We start from the raw sequence: 17,741 nt of genomic DNA, 5'->3' as shown, positions 1-17,741 counted from the left end.
GAACTGGAGATGCTCACAGCATCCCTACTCCAGGACTGGTTTTTAGCCCCAGGTCTGCGATCTGCTGTTACTCAAGCCCAGCACGGCAGGACAGGGAGCCGCGGGTTAGCCTGCGCGCTGCTCACCGCCTTCCGTCCTCTCTACCGAGGTCACTAACGCTAATCCTGACGGTCCTTCTCTCTGCAAGAGGCTCCTCCTGAGTGACCCACAGATGACACTGGGAGCAATGTAGGGCTGGGGTGAAGTAATTTGGAAAAAACTGTCGATCCCTGGAACTTTTTCCGTAAAATATTACTTAAGGATAGAAAGGAAGTCACCGAGTTAGAAGGAGACTCAAGTCACTGGTTCAGCCTCTGTCCAACCTGAAATCAGTAACAGCGGATCATTCAGCTTTACCTTGAAGCCTGCTAACCACTCGCTGTTGCTCTGCTGCACGCCAATTCACTTTCATAAAGTAGCTAAAGAATGACTTCAAATTTAAGTTATACTAAGGAGAAATAGTTCTTAAAATTAGATGAAAAAAATGGTTTAGAGATTTATTTGAGATGTTTTAGAGATTTATTTGAGAGAGCGAGTGAGCAAGTGCAAGGGTGGGGAAGGCAGAGGGAGAGGACAGACAGCATCTCAAGCAGTCTTCCATGCTGGGTGCGGGGCCCAACTCGGGGCTTGATCCCACAACCCTGAGATCATGACCTGAGCGCGGAAGAGTCTGACACTTAACAGACTGAGCCACCCAGGCACCCCTGGATGAAAAAATTTTTTTTTAATTTTTAAGTAATCTCTCTACCCAATGTGGGGCTTGAACTCACAACCCCAAGATCAAGAGTCACGTGCTCTGAGCCAGCCAGGCGCCCCCAAATTAGGAACACTGTATTCTTTGATCAACCAGTGAACAGAATTTTCCCTAGTGCTATGGCTGGGATGAGGAAGAGTAACCAGCCAGCACAGAAAGCTATTTACCAGCAGCTCCTCTCTAGCGAGTACTTGCGAGGGGCTGGGTTATTCTGGTAAGTGCTTTATGCACCTAATGCCCTGTGGTCCTCCCAGCACCCGCACAGAGCTGTCGGTATCACGTCTTTTAGAGATGAGGAGCCTCAGGCATCGGGTCACCCATTCGGGCCACAGTGCCAGTGCTCTTGAGGAAAAGCCCTGCTCGCCTCCCCCTCTCACGGCACATCCCGAGCACATCCGAGCACGTCACGGCAGCGCACCGAGGGCAGGGACTTCCCCCACCCAGCGACACTCTGCAACAGCAGCAGAGTGTCCCACTGTTGTACTCCGTTCTGACACTAGTGGAGGGAGTGTCACAGCCCAGAGGCCAGGGGCTCAGTCCCAGGAGGCTACACCCCGCCCCCATTTCAGAAGCTAACCAACCGCAAGCAGCAGGTCCCCAGGAACCCCCCAGCTACAAACTGGAGGGTCCCATGACCTCCTCCCCTTCAGATATTGATTATTGGCTAGAACAGCTCACAGCACTCAGCGAAACATCCTGTTTACTCGCTTACTACACAATAAAGGATTCGGATACACATGACAACCAGAACAAAAAACACAGAGTCCTGAGGGCAGGCGCTTTTGTGGAGGTGGGGGTACACCGCCCTCCCATTATGTGCAGAACCCAGACGCTCCCCGAACCCTGTACTTCTGAGATGTTTATGGCAGCTTCATCATGGGCATTTCCAGAGCTTTTCTCCTCTCTTGGAGGGGGGTGGAGGAGGCTGAAAATTCCAGGCTTCTAATCCTGGCTTGGTCTTTCAGAGCCCACGCAGAGTTGCCTCATTAAAACAAAAGATACTCCTATCACCCAGGAAATTCCAAAGGATTTAAGAGTTCTATGTCAGGATCCAGGTCAAAGACCAGTCTTAGAACAAAAGATGCTCTTAGTGCTCTTATCACTTAGGAAACTACAAGAATTTCAGGAGCTCTGAGCTAGGAAGGGGGCGGGGGTGTGCAGAGACCAATACTTCTATTTTTTGTTACCTCACTGTGCTGGAGCAGGGCTCTGAACAAAGCCTGTGATTCCAAAGTCAGAGCCCTCAGAACAATGACAGCAGCCCCGTCACTTGTCCAGAACTCTGGGTTGCCCTCGCCGTGGTGAAAACTCACTCTCTCCTCACTCATCAGCACTCATAAGCTACCAAAACCTTCTAGGTTTCTTCAGAGGGGCCGGTCCGCCAGTGTCTCCAAGGGCACATCCCTGCTGCCCATCTTCCCCCCACAAACGTACCCATGATCCTGCGGATGGGGTCGTCAGGACTGGCGACAGCCTGGATCTGGCCCTTGAGCACGGCCTCCTTTTCCGTGGTGAAGGGGGTGAGCCCGCACAGGGCCAGGCAGCTGCTCACCTCCAGGCAGACCTTCTCCCCAATGGTAGTCAGGGCGTCCTTCAGATGAAAGGAGCTTGAGTACAGAAGAGAAGGGAGAAGGCAGGGAGGAAAGGGCCAGTAAGCAAAGTGCACATCCACCCAGCTCAGGCAAACTAAGAGCCCGAGCCCTGGTAAGAGTCATGATCTGAGTCAGTGCATGGACTGTCATGTTCAAAGAGAAAGTCTAGGACTCTCTTCCCTGCCCTCAGCCTTCCAGGCTGCGGACACCTGACTCAGGAGTCCCTGTCTCTCTCTACTAGAAAGAACACTGGGAAGGGAAGGGCTCAGACTATACCAGCGCTAACAACCCCAAACCCAACTCCTTGCTAGCATCTGTGTGATAAAACAATCCTGACACTGCCTTACGAGTACCCTGAATCCCGCCGGGGTAACACGCAAGAACCCAGAATCAGGGAGCTGTGGGACAGAACGGGAAGAGAAACTTTTCATTAGATATCCTTCTGGCCCTTTTGATTTGTGAAATATGGGAAGGTATTAACTACTTTAAAAGAATTAATAACACTGAAATCCCAAAGTTAAAAAAATAAGCACCTTGATTTTCCAGAGCCCTTGGGCTCTCCTGGAGTATCTGTGGGGAGTCCTCCTGCTGGTGGGTTTCCTGTGAGGCCTTTGTTCTGGGCCTAAACCCTCTGTACACCAGGAGTCATGGGCACAAATGAGTGAGCCCGGGGACTCACTGCTGGTACCAACTCTGAGGGTACCAACCCAAAAGCCAGTGTGGACACCGCAGGGCTGGACCCCCGTATGGAAGCCCCACACAGGGACCCTCATCGGAAGCTCTAAACAGTAGAGAACCAGGTCTGCTGGGGGGCGGGGAGGGACGGACGATGTGGGGGACAGACCTCAGTGACGTGCCAGGGCCTCAGCTCAGCAAACCCCTCCCGGCCTCAGCCGGCCTGTGCACGCACCCTTGACCACACCCAGCGCGGGCAAGCTCTGTGCGAACTCAGCAGGAAAAGGCCTCCGTTTTGTATGGATGAGAACATGTGGGGACATCCTCCTCAAGGAATCCTCTGAACTGGGCCTGGCAGAGGCAGTATTTACTTCGAACCAGTAAAACATATCCTGCGGGCCATGAACCACATGGACCTGATGGGCCGTCTAGGCGGGAGCAGAAATTGCTTGTGGCCTGGCAACTTGGGAGGACGCCGCCCGCTTCTTAGAGGACCTTTCCCAGGGCTGTGCCACCCAAACTCTTAGGGAGCTGTGAGAGCAATTCAGTGGGTAGCAAGCAGTATTTTTGTTTTTAATGTTATAAGAATTTGTACTAAGCATGGTTCGGGTTAAGTTTCACTTTGTGAAGTTTTTACTCCGGTTACAGGTGCACTTGAAGCGTGTACTAGGTCACAGCAGAAAATGAATTTCTTCCTGTGGGTCTTGGTCCTAAACATGTGAAAGCCACCCTCCTAGAGCCTCGCGGACCCCAGAATCGACGCTAACGCTGTTCCTAGGAACCCGAATCAGTTCTGCTGGGGGGAAAAAAAGAGAGCAAGGTTTCCTCTCCGGTCCTAGAGGGCAGCCCCGGGAACCCCCCCACCCCAGCACCGGGAGACCCCGCCACCGTCTGCTCTCTGCCACCGCTGCCTCCTAGCCGTCCCACAGGGGCCACTTACGGCAGATGTGTATCTGTTAGCAGAATCTTCACGATCACCTTGAGTTTCTCAGCAAAGTCGGCCTGGCTGGAGATTCCTGGGGCTGCCATGCTGAATGTGACCAGCAACACAGCTCCCAGGATGGTGAGGTGCTCCAGCTGCAGCTGGAGCTCTTGGAAGCGAGCCTGGTCCATCAAAACGGTCTGTAAGGGATGCGACAGAAATCATCCCTGAGCGGGAGATGCAAGCCGGCCAGCAGGGGGCGGTGGGGCCATAGCCCCACACGTGCCTCCACAGGTTCCCTCAGAATTTTCCAGTCCTTTGAGAGCTTAAGGGAGTCATCCTTCCCCTCAGAGCCGCTTTCTCCCTAGGAAGGCTGCCCTAGAGCCCACTGAGAACCGGAGGCAGGCCACCACTGAAACGCAGGATAACCTCACGCCAGCTTCTTCAGCGGCCCGAGCCCTGTGCAGACCAGGGCTTCTTGCCTCTCGGGAACCTCCTAAAGATGGAAGGCCATGGATCTAAAGTGGGCTGGCGGGGCCAACACTCAGTAACTAGGAGTTCTATCGTTAGACAGGAAAGAGTAATGAGATACAGGGCTAGGGTGACCACTCACCCCAGTTTGTCCAGGGCCGCCCCAGCTTTAAAACTGGAACTCCCGAGTCCTGTGACCACTCTCCCCGCCAACACCAGTCCAGAGCAAACCAGGCAGCTAGGCACCCCAGCCAGAGCCCCGGAGGGAAGGAGGGGAGAAGCTGCTGGAAGGGAGAGCCTACGTGATTCACCTTGGTGTCCCCCCTCACTATCTAGCACAAAGGAGGCCCCCTCAGAGTCGGCAAGTGAATGAAGAAAACAAAAAAGAAACCGAAAGTAGAAAAAGGAGGAATGACAGAATACAAACCAAAGCCACCCAGAAAGCAGTGAGTGAGTTTCTCCGACTGCATCCCCCGTGGCAGACATCCATGCGTCCTACCAGCTCAAAGCGCCCGGCGTGGGATAAAGGAAAGAACACTGGGAAGGCTGACGAGATATCCCTTCCGATGGGAGTTTCTACAGGTAACCCAAGTAAATGTGAAGGGCCAGTTTTGCTATAAGGAACTGGCACACCAAATCAAGACATTAACAATTTAGGGTCTTAGCCTAGAGTTCTTCTCAAGCATTGAAAACCATCTTTAAGATTCAGGATCCTGGGGGCGCCTGGGTGGCTCAGTGGTTAAAGCCTCTGCCTTCAGCTCAGGTCATGATCTCAGGGTCCTGGGATCGAGTCCCGCATCGGGCTCTCTGCTCAGCAGGGAGCTTGCCTCCTCCTCCTCCTCTCTCTCTCTGCCTGCCTCTCTGCCTACTTGTGATATGTCAAATAAATTTAAAAAAAATCTTTAAAAAAAAAAAAAAGATTCAGGATCCTGGGGGCACCCCGGTAGCTCGGTCATTAAGCATCTGCCTTCCGCTCAGGTCATGATTCCGGGGTCCCCCTGCTCAGCGGGGAGCCTGCGTCTCCCTCTCCAGCTCCCCAGTGCTTGTGTTCCCTCTCTCGCTGTGTCTCTCTCTGTCAAATAAATAAATAAAATTTAAAAATCCTAAAGAGTCAGGATCCTCTGTTAAACAAAGATGCTTCCCCAGACTCAGCCTCTTCCCTGACTTCACCATGTTACACAGCAGCATCCCGGCTTTGTGCAGGACTGGGGTTTAGGGTACAAAACATTTCCAGTGATCAATCCTGAGGGTAGACATTGGTGTCCAACGAAAACACCATCTTCCCCACAGCAGTATTTTAAAAGAAATGTCAGGCTGCGAACTGCCCTCCAGGTGAGAACATGTCACCATTCGGAAAGGGGCGTCCCCTACCCTCTCAATACCACACCTTCTTAAAGCCTCCTTTGGCAAGAAACAGGGAACTCAGAGGCAAGAGTGAAGCCGTGGGCTTACAGTGTCTTCAAAGGAAAAATAAGGAACTTAGAGGAGAAAGATTTAGAGAAGTAGCAGTTTCTGAGGCTAGAGATAAAAACCCCAGGTGTCCTCAAAAATGAGGCAGTCTCCACACCAAACCAGCAGGTTACAGACAAAAATGGGGGAAATCCCTTGTTTATCATCTTCTTAGTAAGAAGTACTTATTGTGAAAAACCTTTATGGTTGGTTGGTTTGTTTTTATCCTGCACATGGAATGGGAAGTAGTATTTTTTACATAAAACTGAAAAGCAACATCACTGTTATGGTTTTAATCAAGTCATGTAAAAACAGGACAGCAGCTCAGCGGCACACACTGGAAGGCCCATGCACCTCTGGGGGATGGGGAAGTGGTACGGCTGCTTGGGGTGCAGGGGGGGGGTAGACAGTTCTCAGGGAAAACTCGGTTCCTCTGAGTGTGAAACTTCAAGTCACCACGTGACCCAGCAATTCTCATCCTAGGTATTCACCCAAGAGTACTGCAAACACATGCCCCCCTGCTAAAATGTGTACACAAACGTTCAGGGCAACACAGTTAACAGTAGCCAAAAAGTGGAAACAACCCAAACGTCTGTCAACTGATGAATGACTCAACAAAATGTGGGACATACGGTGGAGTGTTGTTCGGACTTAAAAAGAAAACGCTGACCCACACCACAACACGGGTGAAGCCTGAAGACAATCCGCTGAATGAAAGAAGCCAGACACAAAAGGACAAACACTGTAGGATTCCATTCATATGAGGCACCTGGAGTCGTCAGACCCAGAGACACGAAGAAGAACGGTGGTTGCCAGGGGCAAGGCGGAGGGAGGCATGAGGTGTGTTTAAAGGTATTTAAAGAGTTTGAGGGACGCCTGGGTGGCTCAGTGGGTTAAGCCTCTGCCTTCGGCTCAGGTCATGATCCCAGCATCCTGCGATCGAGTCCTGAATTGGGCTCTCTGCTCAGCTGGGAGCCTGCTTCCCCCCTCCCCCCCTCTCTCTGCCTGCCTCTCTGTCTACTTGTGATCTCTGTCTGTCTAATAAATAAATAAAGTCTTAAAAAAAAAAAGAGTTTGAATTTGTGAAGACGGGAAAGTTCTGGAAAGGACAGTGGTAATGGTGGCCCAACCATAAGAACGTCCTTTATGCCCTGAACCGTACACATAATAATGGGAAATCTTGGGGCACCTGGCTGGCTCAGTTGGTGGAGTGCACAACCCCTGATCCGGGGGTTGTGAGTACGAGCCCCACGCTGGGTGTAGAGCTTACTTAAAAAACTAAAAAGAAAAAAAAAGATGGTATATTTTGTATTACGCATATTTTACGGTTAAAAAAATACAACTTCCAATCAAAAAATGAAGTACTCATACATATGACATGGATGAACATCATGCTCGGTCTAAGAAGCCAGACACAAAAGGCCGATAGTGCAGGATCCCATTTACATAAAATGTCCAGAAGAGGCAAATCCATAGAGACAGGAAGTAGATTAGTGGTTGCCACTGGGGAGGGGAGTGGGGAAAGGGCACAGGGTCTCTTTTTAGGGTGATGAAAACGCTTTGGTCCTCTAACTGTAAATTGATGAAAACCCACCGAATTGTTCAATTTAAAAGGGGACATTTTCTGGTAAGAGAACTGTATCATCGCAAAACTTATTTTTTCAAAGTTCTGCCGCACAAAAAGAAACGAGCAGTTAGACCGCTCTGCAGCACCTACTTCCGGGAAAGGTCTCCGCAGATGGTCCCATCTCAGAAGCTTCAGGTATGCATAATTCTGGACAGCCACAGGATTTGGCGTGGGGCCATCCCCAGAGCCGGCCGCCCCTCCCCCAGCTGGCAGGGCACTTTTATACTTCTGATTCAGAAGGTCCTCTGCGGCTTCTTCCAGCCACTGGGTGACAAAGTCCAGGGAATCTGTGAAAAACAAGGCCACCCACATTACCATGACACTCAGGAGGGACACTTCTTGGAATGGCTTTAGGGATGATCATCCTGAAGGTGTGGCACAATCATCCTGAAGGTGTGGTATATACAGAGTAATACAGAGTACGGACTTTGGAACCAAACAGAACTCGGTTTAAATCACAGTATTGCCATTACCAGCTAAGGATGATCAGATTTCTCCTACAAAGAGATGGACACCACCACCTGGTAGGTAGTTCCGAGGATTAACAAGATAGTGAATACAAAGCACACAGCCAGGCCTGGCCACCTACAGCCGTCCCGAAAACCATGGCCCTCGCCCCCACCCCAACCACCGCAGGAGACAAGGCAGGGGCTCTGAGGACTCCAGCTCAGGTAGATGCAAAAATTCTTGCCCAGACACAGGAGGAGACACAGGCGAGAGTCTCCCAGTATAAAGTATCCTCCGCATTGAAAATGAGGCCTTTTCCTTGTCTGGATCTGAGTCTCCCATCAAGCTCGTTTGCTTTCAACCTCATGGGAGGGGAGCTGTGCCCCCCCTTGGATGCGGCTTCTGCAGCATCCGGAGCACCGCCGGTAGGATCGCGAGTGTCTTTCATCTGCCCCCCGGTGCTCCCTCCTTTTCTAAGCTGAGAAATGCACCAGGGATTCTGAGGGGGCACAAGAGAAAGACGAGGTTTTTATCCACATGACGGGAGAAGAAAATCCTTCTGACAGCTCCTGGAACATGCAGGAAGCACCTGTGTCAACGCACGAGCGGTGCAGAGGTCCTGGCGGGCAGCCATGCTGTCCTTTTAGCCTTCTGCAGGCGGCACGCTCTGTAGTCCCCCAGCTTGGCCATGTGAAGAGGCAGGGGGCGCCTGACCGGCACAGGGGCCGCAGCAGCAGCTCCTCACTGGGCCCTTGGCTGCTGGCACTGGACTTGCACACTAAGGCTCTTTGGCCTAGAAAACTGGCAGCCTGGATGCCACCTGAGGACAACTCTGGCGAGAAAATCAACCAGGTGGTCAATCCATTCTGGTCAAAAATTTCTCAAAATCGAGGTCCGGGGCACCTGGGTGGCTCAGTGGGTTAAGCCTCTGCCTTCAGCTCAGGTCATGATCCCAGGGTCCTGAGATGGAGCCCTGCATCAGGCTCTCTGCTCAGCAGGGAACCTGCTTCCCCTTCTCTCTCTGCCTGCCTCTCTGCCTACTTGTGACCTCTGTCTGTCAAATAAATAAAAGCTCTTAAAAAAAAAAATCAATAGGGCACCTGGGTGGCTCAGTGCGTTAAGCCTCTGCCTTTGGCCCAGGCCATGGTTTCGGGGTCCTAGGATGGAGCCCTGCATCGGGCTCTCTGCTCAGCAGGGAGCCTGCTTCCCTCTGTCTCTGCCTGCCTCTCTGCCTATTGTGATCTCTCTCTGTCAAATAAATAAATAAAATCTTTAAAAAAAATCGAGGTCCACATCCATAAACTGGAATTAAAAAAATAGTGGCTCACAGCAGGAGGGTTATGCGAGGTAAGGCCCACGCCCCCAACCCACGCCTTGTGTATGTGCCGGGAACAGCAGCCGCTCTTCTCCCAGTACAGTTTCCTCTGCTCGCCTCTGTCCTGACCCCTTCCGGGCCAGCTCGGCCTTCTCTGTCTGCGGCGGGATGAGCACCTGCTCTGGCCAGCAACACAATCTAGCCAGAGACCACCATTTTCTTTCTTAACCACCCCAGTTAGTGACTAAATGGAACTCATAATAAATTGGATCCAGGGGCGCTCAGTTGGGTACGCATCTGCCTTCAGCTCAGGTCATGATCTCGGGGTCCTGGTAATTAAGCCCCATGTCCGGCTCCCTGCTCAGCGGGGAGCCTGCTTCTCGCTCTCTGTTTGCCTCTGCCCCACCCCCCGGCAGTGCTCTCTCTCAAATAAATCTTTTTTTTTTTTTAAGCTTTTATATATTTATTTGACAGTGACAGACAGAGAGCAAGAGTACAAGCAGGGGGAGTGGCAAGCAGAAGGAGAGAGGGATCATCAGGGATCATGACCTGAGCCAAAGGCTGACACTCAACCGACTGAGCCACCCAGGTGACCCTCAAATAAAAAAAAATCTTAAAATAAATAAATAAATTGGATCGAAAGAATGTAATTAACCAGGACTATCAGCTGTCAATGCAGAGAACCCCCCCAAAACCATCCTAGAAATGCAACACAGCTTTGCATGCTATAGTCCTACTGTACTCCTGCAGTCATCTGAGAGGTTTATGAAAATGAGACTTTTTCTGGGTATGAAACCAGAAAGATTTTCTGCATATAGAACGGAGGCAAAGTAAAATTTCTTCCTGTACCTTTGAGAGAGGGGCAAGTGAATTAAACAGTCACAAGAAGTCTGTCATGTTTTAAAAATTAAGGCCAAGCATACGATTTACCCCAAACTGATGTTTTCATTAAAAACCTAATTTAGGACTTCTTGGTTCTTTTAAATTTCTTTTCTTATATTCTACTTCTGTTTCTCATGTTTGTCCATTGTCAAGTCCAAAGTCTGGTACTTTTCGATCTTGAAATCAGAACGCTCCCATACAAAATTTGAGTTTTATTTGGCAAAGAGTATCGTTGTGCAACCAGCTATGGCCCTGAAATGGAGAAAGAGTGCAGGAGCCACAAAGCATCGGACGTACTTGGCTGCTTCTCCAAAAGCTGTTGAAACTTCTTCCTTTCGTATTCCACGGACTGCTGCATGAGATGCGGCCTAATGCTAGTGATGGCAAAGTTTGCCATGTCCACTTTCATAAGGTCCAACACGGAAAAAATTGCCCTGAAAGAAAAGGAAGAAAAGCATTTAGAACTGGGCACGTGTCAAGGAAGCACTGTCTTGGAGGAAAGAAGTCAGCAGATTTGAGAGAGGCTTTTCATCTCAAAAAGGGCAGCAAGTAGATCAAGAAAAACAAATTTAGCGGGGACGCCTGGCTGGCTCAGCCGGTAGAGCATGCGACTTTTGACCCTGGGGTCGTGAATTTGAGCTCCACATGGGGCAAAAAGATTATTTAATAAAAAATAAACATAAAATAAGAAAAATTTAGAAAACACAAAAATTTAAGTAACAGATTAAAAAGACTGTAAGTTTTTAAGCTGCCTTCTGTCCCCACTCCTCCACGGCCTACCTCCAAGCAAACACAGCTCCCTCACTGCCTTTCTAGGCTGGAACTCGCTCCTTGGCACTGGGTCAGCCCTCCTGGAGGCACAGAGGAAGGACAGCCAGGACCCAAGGTCAAGGGCAGACACGGGACCACCCGGTCTTCACTGTTACACAGGCTAATTCACTTTCCCAGAAAAGAAAGTATAAGAACTCTCTCCTCTCCCCCCGCAGGATCTTCGTTTCAGGGCCTGCTTTCTGTTCTAGTTTTGAGGCAGAACTGTGAGCTCGCACTCTGAATGTGCCCGACGAGCAGACCTGACCCGACGCTCAGGACGCCTCGAATCCTGCCTGTCAGGTACCATACCTCTCTCTCCAGAGGCTGGGAGCGGCTAAGGGACCTATTTGCTGAAGGTTGGCTGAGAACCCAAGGTACAGGCTTGGGTGTGGCCCCACATGGAAGGAAGAACAGGGTCAAATGTCCTCTGAGTCGCCCTGATGCCCCCTGGGACTGACCTAACACTGCATGATACAATGACCTTATGTGTGGGTGTTTATTATGGAAAAGACACACAGTCTGAGAACGATTTGTGGCCTTTCCCCTGCCATCCTGTCCACCTCCCAAGTACATGGGACAGCCCCCTTTCTCCAGGGCACATTCTGCCTCTCCTCTGAGCACTCCTTAGCAATTCCCTAAATCAACCTACTGCAGACCAGTGACGGCCGGACACTGCCCACTGGCAGCCACTGTCTGGAGTAGCCCTCGAACGCGTTTGTGCTCCCAACGTGTTTTCAAAGACCTCCATTTCCAGCCTCTCCTGAGAAATGAGAAGATCTGACAACGTGGGCCCACATTCAGCTGCCTCCCTTTCAACAGTGTACGGACTCCCATTTTTGCCGGGCTCCCCGGGCCTTCTCTGTCTCAGTAGGAATTTGAGTTTAGGTTGAGTTTGAGGCAAGTTATTTCCCCAGAGGACTCACTTCCTAGGAACTCCTTACTTGGCCTTATTAGAAGCTCTTTCTGACTATTCTAACATTTAGCACCAGGCCCACTGCTTGAGAGATGTTCACTAAGAGCCTGTTGCATGAATAAACACATCCATTTTTAGTTTTTTAAGATTTTTTTTTTAAATATTTTTATTATTTGAGAGAGAGACGGAGAGGTGGGGAGAGAGAGAGAGAAAACGAGCGGGGTGAGGGGCAGAGGGAAAAGCAGACTCCCCGATAAGCAGGAAGCCAGACAGAGCTTGATCCTGGAACCCCAGGACCATGACCTGAGCCAAAGGCAGACGCCCAACCGAGTCACCCAGGAGCCCCAATAAGATTTTTATTTTTAGGGGTGCCTGGGTGGCTCAGTGGGTTAAGCCTCTGCCTTCAGCTCAGGTCATAATCCCAGGGTCCTGGGATCAAGCCCTACATCGGGCTCCCTGCTTAGCAGTGAGCCTGCTTCCCCCTCTCTCTCTGCCTGCCTCTCTGCCTACTTGTGATCTCTGTCTGTCAAATAAATAAATAAAACCTTTAAAAAAAAAAGATTTTTATTTTTAAGTAATCTCCACACCCAGTGTGGGGCTTGAATTCATGACTCTGAGATTAAGAGTCACACACTCTACGGAATAAACCAGCCAGGTGCCCCTTTTTGGGAGGTGTTTCAATGCTTTCTAAACCCTGAGGTAACTTCACAATGCAGAGCATTTTTATACGAACCAAACACTTATATAAGGATATCAAGAAAGCTGAAAATAAGGGCACCTGGGTGGTTCAGTCGGTTAAGCATCTGCCTTTGGCTCAGGTCATGATCCCAGGGTCCTGGGACTGAGCCCTGCATCCGGCTCCCTGCTCAGCGGGGAGTCTGCTTCTCCTTCTCCCTCTGCTGCTCCCCCTGCTTGTGCTCTCACACCCTAAAGAACTTATAGTTAGGAAATAATCTAAAATATAGAAAAAAGTTTTATGTGCAAGGATAGGATTAAACAGTAATTATATGTACTCTAATTGTCCATCTTCATAGGGTAATAGTTAGCCATATCTATGCAAATAAATATCTTGCAGCCTTTGCAAATACTTATGGGAGTTTTAAGAAATAATCTACATTGGTTTTACAAAAGGAATCCTGTGGTGTTGGAACTGCCCAGGACCTTGAATGCAGTGGTGGATACACAAACTTACACAGGGATAAAATTATATAAAAATTAATATACAGACACAAACGCATTCAAGTAAAACTGGAAATCTGCGTGAGGTCCCTGGATTGTATTCATCTCAACAGTCTAGTTGTGATGCCCTGCAGTTCTGCGGAAAGTTAGCTTCGGGGGACGCTGGATAAAGTGTCCTGTATTATTTCTTACAACTCCACACGAATACACAATTATCTCAATGACACTTTCAATTAAAAAAAAAAAGTGAAATAAGATATGTTTGTCTATTTATCTAAGATTTCATTTATTTATTTGAGAGAGAGAGAGAGAGGCAGCAAGAGAGGGAACACAAGCTGGGGGAGTGGGAGAGGGAGAAGCAGGCTTCCCTCGGAAGAAGGAGCCCAGTTCGGGGCTCGATCCCAGGACTCTGAGATCATGACCTGAGCTGAAGGCAGACACTTGACGACTGAGCCACCCAGGCGCCCCTAATTAGGGTGTAAGGTTTATAGAAAAAGTCAGGCCCGCATGCCCACCAGGAGGACTTCTTAGAGTCAGCTGAACATTTGGGGTCACGAGGTCTGGCATCATCTAGGCACTCAGATGGCCAATAAGGCAGCAGCACGCAGGTTACAGTAACAGCTGAGAGAAGACAGACGTTTGGGGGCTGCCCGGCTAACATATTTATGTATATATTTGTGTTAATAGAGTTTGTAATAATTCTACGGCATGGCTTCTAGTGTCTCCGCTAGGGACATGACCTGTTAAAAAAGCTACTCCCCTAAAGGACTTCCAAAGTGTTGTGTCCCAGTCACTAAGTATAGTTCATTATCATTACTTTGGGTCCAGAGGCAATGTACCAATCAGAGTCACTTTCCCCACAAGTAACACGGCAGGGTAGCATTTTGATGCAGAACACCTTTATCTGTTTACAGGAAAAACAGAGCTAAGCAGTTGGCCAAAAGTCAAATTCTCACGCAGCATCATGTCAATTGTTTGTCAATAATAGTATCAGAAAAATTATATAAATCTGGAGTGTCTCAGTTGGTACAGCATGCAACTCTTGATCTCAGGGTCAGGCATAAAAGCTTTAGGTGTGGAGCCTACTTTAAAAAAAATTATATAGGGGCAACTGGGTGGCTCAGTGGGTTAAAGCCTCTCAGGTCATGATCTCAGGGTCCTGGGATTGAGCCCCGTAAAGGGCTCTCTGCTCAGCGGGGAGCCTGCTTCCTCCTCTCTCTCTGCCTGCCTCTCTGCCTATTTGTGATCTCTGTCAAATAAATAAATTAAAAATCTTTTAAAAAAATTATATAAATTTGATCATGATTATATATATTTAAAAATAAACACCCGAGCATCTGAGAGGCTCAGTTGGTTAAGCGTCTGCCTTCGGCTCAGGTCATGATCCCAGGGTGGTCCTGGGATAGAGTCCCACATCGGGCTCCCTGCTCAGTGGGGAGCATGCTTCTCCCTCTGCCTCTCTCTGTCTCTCTCATGAATAAAATAAACAAACAAACAAAAAAGATCTTTAAAAATAAACATCCAAAAAACCAAAGGAAGTTAATAGGAATTATATGTTAGTTAATAGAATTATATTCATGTTAAATTTCTTCAATATCTTGGTTTTTTGTTTTTAAGATTTTTACTTTTTAAGATTTTATTTATTTGGCACAGAGAGAGCGTGCACACGAGCAGGCCGCTGAGTAGAGAGCCCAATGTGGGGCTCAATCCCAGGACCCTGGGATCCTAACCTGAGCAAAAGGGAGACACTTAACCAACCAAGCCACCAACATGCCCCTTGCTTATGATTTTATTTTTAAGTAATCTCTACACCCAATGTGAGGTTGGAACTCACAACCCGGAGATCAAGAGTCACACGCTCTAGTGACTGAACCAGCAAGATGACCCTCTTTTTTAATTATATAGAAGAATGTCCACATTTTTGGGAAACACCTACTCAAAGGTTTAAGGGTAAAATGTCACAACGTCTGGAGGTACCTGGGTGGCTCAGTTGTTTAAGGCATCTGACTTGATTTCCGCTCAGGTCATGATCTCAGTGTCAAGACTGAGCCCCACAGCAGGCTCCAAGCTATCTCCCTCTCCCTCCCCACCACATTCCCTCTCTTTCAAATATGTAAATATTTAAGACAAACAAAAAACCTGGGAGATCTGTGTAAAGGATACATGAGTATTAACCCCACGGTTTCTTCTCTCTTTTTTTTTTTTTTAAACTTTTTTGTACGTTTGGAATTTTTCAAAATAAAGCGTTGAGGGAGAAAAAAAAAATATCAACATGATTAACAGTGATTTTGCCTCCAGATGGTAAAATTATGATTTTTTTTCTTCTTTCTACTTTTCTATATTTTACAAAATGTTTTTTTTTTTTTAAGATTTTATTTATTTGACAGAGAGAGAGAGAGAGATCACAAGTAGGCAGAGAGACAGGCAGAGAAAGAGGAAGCAGGCTCCCTGCTGAGCAGAGAGGCCCGATGAGGGACTCGATCCCAGAACCCTGAGATCATGACCTGAGCCGAAGGCAGAGGCTTAACCCACTGAGCCACCCAGGCACCCTGTTTTTTAATTTTTTTTAAAATTCACATGTATCTACACTTGAATTCTAAATTTGAAAACAGGCTCTGATTGAGCCCTGTGTCCACGCTCAGCCTGGAGTCTATTTGAGACTCTCTCCCTCTGCCCCTCCCCCCACTCCAAGATGAATAAATCTAAAAAGAAAAGTAAAAGAGAAAAGGCTCTGTATTTTAAGCACACTGAAGGGGATTAACACGATTCCTATACCTGAAAAGGGGCACTATTTCCTTAATGTCCTTTAGTTTCTTGACTTCCTCATCTCGAGCAGGTGCACAAAGGGTCCCCATCATACCAATAATGAATTCTGCCAGCTTGGAAATGTCTAAGGCCCCATTCTCTGCTTCTTGCTTTATCAGATCCAGATCCAAGACTTCTGTTATCTGGTTTCTCAGTCTAGTGTGACCAGGCAGCAAGAAAGATAAGAGAGTCTACAAAAGAGCACAGCTAAGTTAAATCAAAGTTTCTTAGTCAGACATCATTTTTGATTATATGCAAAGGAACTCACAATGACCCAAATAAGGGCTTGTTATTAAGTTGTTACTGTAATACAATTGTTACTGTGATACATATTTTAACCTTTTATTTAATCATGGATAGAAAACATGTTTACAAATCATTTATTTATTTTTAAAATAGGCTCTATGCCCAACATGAGGCTCAAACTCACAAACTTGAGATCAAGAGTTGCATGCTCTACTGACTGAGCCAGCTGGTGCCCTGTTTGCAAATCATTTAGCCTAGTTATTTAAGCTTCCATTTAAGGTTTATGTAGCAGTCCCTCAGATAAAAGATAAACTGTTAAAAGTGAGAAAAAACATAATTAATATGAGCCTCTGAGCCAACATAGATGTCAATTTCCACCGATACATTTCTTTGATACCACTGCTAAAGGTATTTGCAAAAGAATTAACTTCTACATAATGCCTTCTCTATCCCATGGACTGAATCATTTTTTGGCCATTATAAATTGAACACATCCACACCTATTAATTTTTATTTACAAACCACCTATATTGTAAAATAACTTTTGTTTTCTTTAAATAATTCATTCTAAAGATGTGAACCTTCAGGGGCACCTGGTTTGCTCAGTCAGTTAAGTGTCTAAGTCTTGGTTTCAGCTCAGATCATGAATTCAGGGTCATCGGGTTGTGAGATCGAGCCCCATGCTGGGCTCCTTGCTCAGCGCAGAGTCTGCTTGATTCTCCCTCCCTCTGACCCTGCTCCCACATGTGCTCTCTTGCTCTCAATCTTTAAATAGTAAAAAAAATACATACACACAGAAAAATACAACTTCATTTACAAAAGTAAAGCCTTCAAGTTATCATGGCTTGATTCAAATTTTTAAAAACACATTGAGCCAAAAATAGTCTCAATCCACATTTCAGCAAGTACAAGTTTTAACTTATCCTTCAATTCCTTTCGAGTCTTTTGGTGCAGTAACACAGAGAAGCTGACTACTCCAAACACACCAGAAAAGCACCACAATTGGCTCTTTGCCTCACCTCTTTGATCTCCCCAACAAGTTTGATGGCATGGTCATATGTGGGGGGGTCTTCACTTAGCTGGACACTCAAGCAATCCCAAAAAGCTTTATGTACAATCTCCTTCACTCTCTTCTCCAAACTGGAAACAAATGGGAAAAAAAATAAGCAAATAAAATATTTGAGCCTCAAGTCACTTCCAAAAGCACAAATTCTACACGTTGAGGGTGAGAAATTTTAAAAATACTTTGGATGAAGGAAAGATTTCCTGGATATACTTAAGCCAAGCACATACCTTATTTTAAGTTTAGTGATTTATTTCAATAAATAACTCATTGGACAGAATAACTTTCAACTCATTTGACAGATGACATTGGGCCAATTAATAGCATATAACATTGCCATAAGGCTAAAAAGCATATTGAAAAGTTCAGAGCTGTTTTAATTTTCCCGGAAAACAGCAAGTTCCTTAAGATATTTATGATTAAGCAGTTTAAGATAACAACTCGGCATATATATAGGCTGAAGTACTTTATTTCCAGAAAATATCCTATTCCTATGTCATCTTTGTGGTACTTGCTTAATTAGGTACCGAACTCTTACCACTAACATATAAC

General features: G+C 47.4%; 1 protein-coding gene across 5 annotated transcripts in view; it reads right to left on the bottom strand.

The window, feature by feature from the left end:
- TCP11L1 (t-complex 11 like 1) overlaps nt 1-17,741 on the bottom strand; it is a 37,656-nt gene that overhangs the window by 5,384 nt on the left and 14,531 nt on the right. For all 5 annotated transcript variants that reach the window (XM_047747411.1, XM_047747415.1, XM_047747414.1 and 2 more), the window contains 6 exons: nt 17,146-17,266; nt 15,851-16,071; nt 10,471-10,607; nt 7,620-7,816; nt 4,001-4,182; nt 2,228-2,400 (listed from right to left, as the gene is read on the bottom strand). In XM_047747411.1, coding sequence (XP_047603367.1) covers nt 2,228-2,400; nt 4,001-4,182; nt 7,620-7,816; nt 10,471-10,607; nt 15,851-16,071; nt 17,146-17,266 — 1,031 coding nt within the window. The remainder of the gene's footprint in view (nt 1-2,227; nt 2,401-4,000; nt 4,183-7,619; nt 7,817-10,470; nt 10,608-15,850; nt 16,072-17,145; nt 17,267-17,741) is intronic.

The sequence above is a fragment of the Lutra lutra genome, chromosome 10 (assembly GCF_902655055.1).
Source record: "Lutra lutra chromosome 10, mLutLut1.2, whole genome shotgun sequence".
Lineage (NCBI taxonomy): Eukaryota > Metazoa > Chordata > Mammalia > Carnivora > Mustelidae > Lutra > Lutra lutra.
This window is presented reverse-complemented; position numbering and strand designations above follow the sequence as displayed.